This window comes from Phalacrocorax aristotelis, chromosome 8 (genome assembly GCF_949628215.1).
Source record: "Phalacrocorax aristotelis chromosome 8, bGulAri2.1, whole genome shotgun sequence".
Lineage (NCBI taxonomy): Eukaryota > Metazoa > Chordata > Aves > Suliformes > Phalacrocoracidae > Phalacrocorax > Phalacrocorax aristotelis.
The window spans coordinates 21,157,217-21,165,800 of record NC_134283.1 but is presented as its reverse complement, the minus strand read 5'-3'; the positions used below and the strand labels follow the sequence as shown (position 1 = coordinate 21,165,800).

At 61.8% G+C, this 8,584-nt stretch overlaps 1 protein-coding gene across 1 annotated transcript; it reads left to right on the top strand.

Moving 5' to 3' along the window:
- The first annotated feature begins 2,690 nt into the window (after positions 1-2,690).
- On the top strand, positions 2,691-8,423 carry SLC38A8 (solute carrier family 38 member 8). Its single transcript, XM_075101700.1, has 10 exons — positions 2,691-2,991; positions 3,520-3,718; positions 3,964-4,117; positions 4,271-4,375; positions 4,707-4,764; positions 5,035-5,149; positions 5,284-5,431; positions 5,546-5,745; positions 5,947-5,998; positions 7,609-8,423. Exons 1-10 carry the CDS (start codon positions 2,812-2,814, stop codon positions 7,703-7,705), a joined length of 1,308 nt encoding a protein of 435 aa, XP_074957801.1. The 5' UTR covers positions 2,691-2,811; the 3' UTR covers positions 7,706-8,423.
- The last annotated feature ends 161 nt before the right edge of the window (positions 8,424-8,584 follow it).

The following is an 8,584-nucleotide window of genomic DNA, read 5'->3' as shown; positions in this document are numbered from 1 at the left end:
TCTTCTTTGCTCTGCAAGTCAGAGAGAGCAAGTTGTTGAGTAGAGAAGATTTTCATGTCTTCCCGTCTTCCCCCCCCCTATATCTCTATCCTCAAGGGCAGCATCCCAAGCTGCACACTTTCCTTTGAAGCAGTAACAGCGTAGTCATACAAACTGCTTGCCCTGAGCAAGCACAGTTCTGAAGGTGTTCAAAACTGCAGCAGCTAATGAGAGGTCCCGAAGGGCAGCTCAGTGATGAGCTGGGTAAGAAACTGTTAGGTACCATCTACACAACAGCTTAGTGTGGTGTGTCACAAAGCCAAAAACCTCTGTCTCCTTTTGGTATGTCCCACTTGGAAGCCTGCCACTTGTTACAGGCTTGAATGAGGATGCAGGCACAAGTTGCCATTGACCATGCGGTGTCCGTTAACGTTGCCATCATTGAAATAGCTTCACTGTTTTGTAGCAAAGCTGCGAGGTTTTCCCTGGCAGCTGCTTTGATCACCCCTTTGAATAAAAGTACTTTTTCCCAGGAGGAGCAGGGAGGTGGTGACCACCTCTGTTGGTGAACAGAAGCGGTGCCTGGGCAGGAAAGTGATCTGTACTGGCCAACAGACCTGGGTGAGCTCTTGGGCAGCTCACTGGCTCCCACACAGCCCTGGGCATGGCTGGAGGGGGAGGAGGTGCCAGGGACAGCCCTGCTGGGTGCTCTGACTGCACCTGTCCCCTGTGGGGATTTACTGTCATGGGAGGTGGTGGTGGGCCTTGGGGGAGGGTACTGCAGGAGAGAAGGTTTCTCCATGTGGCCTGGGGCAAACCTTCCAAGAGGAGGCTGTAGGCAGGGTTTCACAGGGTACAAGTGTCCTGCGAAAAGGACTGGGAAAACCCATTTCCCCTAACCTAGAGAGTGGTTAGCTTTCCCCAGCCTGCCTCTTCCCTTCTGAAGACAAGGATGAACTGGAAGAGGCCACATCCTATTGCGGTGTCAGAGAAGGGACTGAGCTTTCACTTTGGAGTTGTTAGCTAGCCCAATGGGGCTGGGGGCTAGAGGTGCCCTTTCCTCGTCCCTCTCTGAACATGCTCCCATGCCCACAGGGAGGGGATTTTGTGTGTCTCACCTGTGGCATCAGGGTCTCTTGTAGGACCAGTGAGCAACAGCTCTGTGGGTCGTATTGGTTGTGAAAGAGCTGTTGGTAAAGGTGTAAAATCACAAAGGCCAGATGTCAGAAGGGTTTGCAGGTAGCAAAGCGTAATTGTAGTCAGTGTTTTCACTTCTCCAAAACAAGGACTGTTTGCACCTTTCTACCTTTGTCTTCAAAGATAATAATGTGGAAAATATATCTGTGGCCCTTTTCCTATGAGGAAAAAAAAAAGGCGGGGGGAGAAGGGCATCTGCCAAGGGGACACAGCAGTGGGTAAAGCTGGCAACCTACGGCGACCCTTGGGTTATGGCTCACAGCTCAGGGGCTGGAGCACAGAAGGGGCGGGGGGGTGGAATGCAACCGAGGGAGGCCAGAGCCTCTGAACAGAGAAACCACCTGGGGCTGCTGTGCTGGCGTGGGAGGTGGACTGAGTCCCTTTGATTTGAGGCGCTCCTGTCAGGGGGGGCCTGTAAAGCTTTGGTGTTGCTGCTGCAGTGGGTGCTAATGAGGGGGCTCCTTCCTCTCATCACAGTACTAATGAGAGATTACAGCTCCACCGCAGCCTTGAAACCAGAGTCAAGCTGTATCAAAGTTCCAGTCCGAATTAAGAGCCTTTCCCAGTGGTTGGTATTTTACAGCCCAGTGGCCAATTTCTAAATCATAGAGGCCAATTATTTCTGAAGCCTTTGGTGTGCAGCTAATGAAGGCCTGGAAGGGCCCTTCTGAATGGTTATAAGCCCTGCAGGTGGCAGAGATGTAATGGAGGTGGCAGGCACAATTAGCCATCCATAATTCCTCCTAGCAGCTGATTAAAGTCTCTTTATCCGTCTTACCGAGATCAGAAGGGCACATATTTGGGAAATCAAAAATGCATTAGGGGCTGTCAGCTGGTGTCAGGGGGCCTGTACGCTGAGCCCTGGGGCAGTGGCATGTGCTGGGACTGGCACAGAGCTGCTGTGTGTCCCCCTGTGTAGGGGATGGACTTCTTGTCCCCTTGGGGTGCAGCCTCTTCCATGCAGGTCCCCTGCAGCATCAGTCACCCCATCCTGTTATCCCTGCACCCCTTTTCCCTGCATTGAGCAGGGGATGGTATGGTATGGTGTGGTTCCTTGTTAAGGTCTCCCGAGTGCAGGTGGACTTTTAGCTGATGCACAGAGATGGAGGCGTGCTGGCCTCATCCTGCACCCAACGAGTGGTGAGGCATCCACCAGCCAAACAGTCTGCAGGGTGCTCGCTGCAGCCGCCTTGCCTCACCGTCCCTGTCCTGGGATGCTCCAAAATGCCCTGTGGTGCGAATTTAGTGGATGGGGTGAATGCAGCTGGAACGGGGAGCCCCAGCCTGCCCAGCCCGAGCCCCATACTGGGAGCTGCTGGTTTTCCTATGCTCTGTACCAGGTCTTTGAGCTTTGAGATTGCCCGCAGACAGCGGGACGTGGACCGCTTGTCCCGAGCGAGGGGGATGCACGAACCGCAGTCCCCGCACTGTCCGCGGGGGCGATGCCCGCTCCCCTGCATCCCAGCTGGGGTGGGATCAGGACGGGGCTTTCCTCCCGCCTCCTGCCCCGCTGCCCCCCTCCCCACTCCCTGCGGGGGCGGGGGGAACCGCGGACCCCCCCGCTCTCCCCCGCCCCCGCGGGAACCGGCTCCCCCTGCCCGCCCCCGGCCCAGAGCCCTGCGGGGAGGCGGCGGGATGGAGCGGGCGGCGGGCGAGGGCCGGCCCCTGCTGCCGGCGGCGGCGCCCAGCGCCGGGCTCTCCTCCGCCGGAGCCGTCTTCATCATGCTGAAGTCTGCGCTGGGCGCGGGGCTGCTGAGCTTCCCCTGGGCCTTCAGCAGGGCCGGCGGCGCCGCCCCCGCCCTCCTGGTGGAGCTGGTAAGGGGGTGGGGGGGTCGGGGGACCCGATCCGGGGTGCGGGATGGGGGCGAGGGGCTGAGGGCAGCGGCATCCCCAAAGGGAGCCGAGGCACTGGCCGGCATGGGGAAAGGGGCAAAGGCATGGTGGGGTTCACCCGCCCTGGTGTTTGGGGGGCTGGCGGGGTCCCTCCCCTTCACACGGCATGCAGCATCCAGACCCAGGCTGAAAGGAAGATCAGCCAGGGCAGGGGGTGCAAAAGCTGCTGCCGCCCTAGATACGCTCTTTGATCTGAAGCCAGCTGGCTAGCTTTGAGCTCAACCTAAAGTAAAATTGGTGGCTGGTCCCCTACACACCCAAAACTCCCAAATCTGAATCCAAAGTATCATGTAGGGCTAGTTCTCCATCCTTTTGCTGATCCATGTTACCCAGGGCACAAGGCCACCTGGCCGGCAACCTGGTCCCTGGCCATGGCCCTGCTGGGTCCCCCAGGTCCAGGGAATGACGGAGGGTTGGTGTGGTGCTCCTTCCTGGGTCCTGTCCCTGCAGGGCTCGCTGGTCTTCCTGGTGAGCGGGCTGGCAGTGCTGGGCTACGCAGCGGCCCTCAGCGCCCAGCCCACCTACCAGGGGGTTGTCCGGGCGGTGTGCGGGGCAGCGGTGGGGAAGCTCTGTGAGGTCTGCTTCTTCCTCAACCTCTTCATGATATCTGTGGCCCTACTCAGGGTGGTGGGCGACCAGCTGGAGAAATGTGAGTTGTTCCCCCCACCCCCCCACATTCAGGGCTTGCTCAGGGCCAGTGGTTCCTGGGAGTGAGGGGAAGGTGGTCCCACGTGGGCTGGGGGCAGCCGCAGGGTTTTCTTGGAACACCTGAGGACGCGGGGCTCCCTGGCCCTGCCATGGTGTGATGCTCCTGACCCCATTGGGCCACCTTTTGGGCTGCAGCTGACCCCCGCTCTCCCTGTCCTCTCTCCCCACCTCCACCCCCCCCCCCAGTGTGTGACTCCCTGTACCCCAATGGGACACTAAGTGGAGCCCCCCTGCCACTCCCCTGGTATGTGGACCAGCGCTTCACCCTCTCGGCTCTCTGCATCCTCATCATCTTCCCGCTCTCCGTCCCCAGGGAGATTGGCTTCCAGAAGTACTCCAGGTATCATGTGGGCTACCCCTGCAGTGGCCAGCCCCTGGGCACCCTGGGACCCCAGGCCACCTCCTCCCAGGTCCCTGTGGGGCTACAGGATCCCCCCCACCCCTTCCTGGCTGTCAGGGGTCTGTGTGCTGATGCTCTTCCATGCCCTGACAGCATCCTGGGCACACTGGCCGCCTGCTACCTCACTCTGGTCATCATCCTGAAGTACTACCTGCAGGCAGAGAGTCTGGGCTCACCTGAGAGCCCTCAGCCCTCCAGGTGGGGGGGTTGGGGGGGGGGGCGATCAGCCCCATATTTCTCCCCTCCCATCCTCTGTGGCACCAGCAGTGGTGTGGGACAGGGCTGGAAGCAGTGCAGGGGTGGCCCTGGGTTGGGACGGTGAGCTGGGGAACAGCACTGGTAGATTGGTGGGTGGGTGGCATTCCCCAGCCCCAGCTTTCACCCCAGCAATCCCCCTTTCTCCCCAAAATCACTGGGCAGGAGGTGCCTGTGGTGGCATCCAGGCTTCACAGCTTATGCCACCAAGGTCCTGTCTGCCTCTGGGGGCCTCACAGCCTTTGCTCTGCATTTCCTCCCCACCATACCACAGGGCCTTCTCCTGGGCCTCCATCTTCAGTGTCATCCCCACCATCTGCTTCGGCTTCCAGGTAGGGCACCCTGGTCCCATTGTCCCTGCCTGCTCAGGCAGTGCTGGCAGCCTCCCACAGCATCCTGGACCGTGGGGACACCATCCCTTGCAGGGTGGGGGTTGCAGGGAAGGGGACCCACGGTTGTCACCAGAGGTGGCTGCCTGGCAGGACACAAGACCCTGGGGAAGGGGGGAGAGCGGCACAAGGCACCCACAGGTGTGAAGGAAGGTGCTGGGGTGGGGCTTGTCACTGCACAGGGCCCCAGTGCCTTCTCCCCATGCCTTGCAGTGCCACGAGGCCTGCGTGGCCATCTACAGCAGCATGAGCAACCAGAGCTTCTCCCACTGGGTCACCGTCTCCGTGCTCTCCATGCTTGTCTGCCTGCTCATCTACTCCCTCACTGGTAACCCCAGCACCAGACCCCTTCACCCCCTCCTTGCCCCACGGGTCCCTGTCCCCAGGGCTGATCCATCCTCCTCGAGGCTCCTCTGTCCTTGTCACTGGCATGGCCACCCACTCCTGCCTCCCCATCGGCAGGGCTTTACGGCTACCTCACCTTCGGCGAGGCTGTGGCATCTGATGTCCTGATGTCCTACCCAGGGAATGACCCAGTTGTCATTGTCGCCCGCCTGCTCTTCGGTGTCTCCATTGTCACCATCTACCCCATCGTGGTGCTGTTGGGCAGGTGAGGAGGCAGTGGCAATCCAGGTGGTCTTCCCAGCCCCTCCTCAGCTGGTGCAGCTCTGCTGGGTGCCATTAGCCCCCCCGACCCACTCCCACCCCCCCACCCCATCCCTAGGTCAGTGGTGAGGGACGTGTGGGCGACCCCTAAGCGTGGGGCTGCGGTGGTGCCCGAGGTGCATGAGCAGCGGAACCGGGTGCTGCTGACAGTCGCCTGGATGGCTGCCACGCTCGCCATCGCCCTGTTCGTCCCGGACATCGGCAAGGTCATTGAGCTCATTGGGGGCATCAGCGCCTTCTTCATCTTCATCTTCCCAGGCAAGACTGAGCAGTGGGAGTGAGGGCAGGGGTTGCTGGTGCCAAGAGCATTGCTGCATTGGCAGGGAGTGCATTGGTGGGTGGCCCATCCTGGCCCCCTTTTGCGGGTGCAGAGGCATGCTTGTGAGGGCCACCATGGTGGGGCCTGGGTGAGGGGTGCTGTGGTGGCGGTGGGGGGCTGAGCCTCTGTGTTGGTGGCAGGGCTGTGCCTGGTGTGCATGACCGGGACCCGCACCCTTGGGCCACGCAAAAAGTGAGTGACTGCGGGCTCAGTGGCGGCGGGCATGGGCAGGGGCAGGGGCAAGGGCAGAGTGCGGCATCCCATGACCCATGGCTTGGGCAGGATCCCTGGGGATCACCCTGGACAAGGTGGGAGCCCCAGAAGGACAGAGATTTGGGGTACCTGCAGGCGCAGAAAGCACCAGCACTTGCTGTGGGACATGGGGGCTGCGGTGGGGTTGAAGGGTGGGTATGGAGGGGTGTGCTCCAACATGGGGGATGTGCCTGGCTATTAGGGAGGTGCCCAGGCAATGGGGATGTGCCCAGGTATCAGGTCTGTGCCAGGGTATTAGGAATGTGCCTGGATATCATGGATGAAGCCAGGCACTGGGGAGGTGCCCAGACATTGGGGGTGTGCCCAGGTACCAGGCATGTGCCCAGGCATCAGGGAGGTGCCTGGGTACCAGAGCTCTTGCAAGGCAGAGCAGCTGCAGGGGAAGGAGTGCTGCAGGGTTTGGAGGCACTGGGGCACTCAGTGGGGGCGGTGGTGGGGGTCATGGCATAGGTCAGAGGGGCACGGTGCCCCAGGGTGGGCAGCCATCAAGTGTTCAGTGCCTGTTGTGCTGGGGTAGTGTCCCCCATCACTGCTCCTGGCTGTAGAGGCACAGCAGCAGCCCATGTCGGGGGGGCTGGGCATGGTGCTGTTGAGTTTTGGGCTAAGCATGTGCCAAAGCATGTCTGCTGTGCCTGTGGCAGAGCAGCAGAGTTGGCTTGGGGGTGAAGATGACTGGGGGAGCGGGGATCCTGTCTCCCATGGCAGCTGGAGGGAGCACCCCAGTTCCTTGGGAGTCTCAACCAAGAGGGTGCCTTTGGGGTGGGCGGGGGCATGGCTGTCTGGGCAGGGGTGGGTGCCCCTGGGGGTGCCAGAGTGCTGGGTGCGGGGCCAAGCAAGGAGGCAAGCAGCGGCACCCAGGTGGGCAACAAGGACTTGGAGCAGTCCCTCGGGGAGATCCACGAGTGCCACCACAAGGAGCGGGAACAACACAAGCTGGGGCAATGGGGACAGCGAGGGGACAGTCCCAGCCTGCCTGGGGCAGTTTGGGAAGGAGTACAGTGCCAACGACCCCACGACAGAGCAGCAGCAGAGTCTGGGGGTGAGTCCTGTGTCCCGGGGGCTTGGTGTCTGACTGCATGCCTGGGGAGAGTGGGACAGGGAGGTGCAGACCCACAGGTCGTGGGGCTGTGGATGGAGCCAGGGAGGCGACAAGGGTGGAGGGGCATGTGGCAGTAGGGTGGGGGCTGGGAGTGTGTGGGAGCAGCTGTGCCTGAGCATGGAAGGGGCCAATATGGGACTGTGCCCCCTCAGTGGGGCCACTGGGCACAGGCAGAACTGGGGATGGTCTTGTGGTGGTGGCTGCCAGGCTTTTGACCAGGGTTTACGTGTCATTGCAGTGGGCACAGGGGATGAGCCACAGGGGCTGCTGGGGTCTTCGGTCATCCACCAGGAGCGATGCAGAGGATCATGGCAGAGGAGGCTGAGACCCCCCACAGAGAGCCCCACACCCAGAGGGGGCAAGGGCCAGGGGGTTGCATGTTACTGGGGGTTGGCTCTGTCCCACCAGTCCTCTGCTCCTGTCCCCGCAGGGCTGCTCTCATCACCTGGGGCATCCTCTCTGTGCTTGGCGGCACCTTTGTCTGTGGGCAGAGTGCTGCCCTGGCCGTGCTGGGGTTGCTGCACTGAGGGACCATGGACTCCAGCGTGCCTCCCCACCCCCAGCCCCATCACCCAGACAGCCACCCCAGACACGGCTACACCACTGGATCCCATCGCGATTTTATTTGGCATCACCATCCCTGTTTAAGAGCAGCTAATAAAGATGGGACAGGGTATCAGTAAGGGCCCTGCGCCACGCCCCGAGGGACCCCTGGCCTTGGCAGGATGGGGACAGGACGGGCAGCGAGTGCTGCACACAGACAGACAAGACAGATGTACAGGCCCCGGGGGGGGGGGGAGGGGGCGGGGCGGACAGCCACCCCCCATGCCTGCAAGGCACCCACTGCCACATATGAAGGAAACCCTTTGGGACTGCCAGCACCCCACAGGACTAAGAGGCACCCCAGGAGGAGGGGTACCCCCCCTTCACCACCACCTTGAACCCCGCCCAGGGACACGAGTCCCCACCCCTGCAGGTGCACACACACTACACCGGGCACAGCCTCACCTTCCTCCCACCCCGCCCAGCCCCCTCCCCAGTTGGCCCTGGGGACTGGCAGGGACTCCCAGCTTGCCCCCACCAGGGGGCTCCAGCCTCCCACTCCCACCCCTCATTACTGGTTCCCTACCCTGGCTAGCCCTCTCCCCACTTCCCGGCTGCCTGTACCCTGCCTCCCCATTTGCCTGCCTGCGGGATGCCCCCACCCACCCAGTCCTGCCAGCCCCTCACTGGCAGACCCCACTCCTCCCCCACCCCCAACACCATCCCCCTCGAGGGAGAGGTGACCCAGGTGATGGGGTAGCTGGGGGGGGAACACCCTATGGGGTGCTGAGGACACATATGGGGGTTTCCTTCACTGCAGACAGGTCACACCGACACCTTCCCCCCCCCCCCCCCCCCCCCCC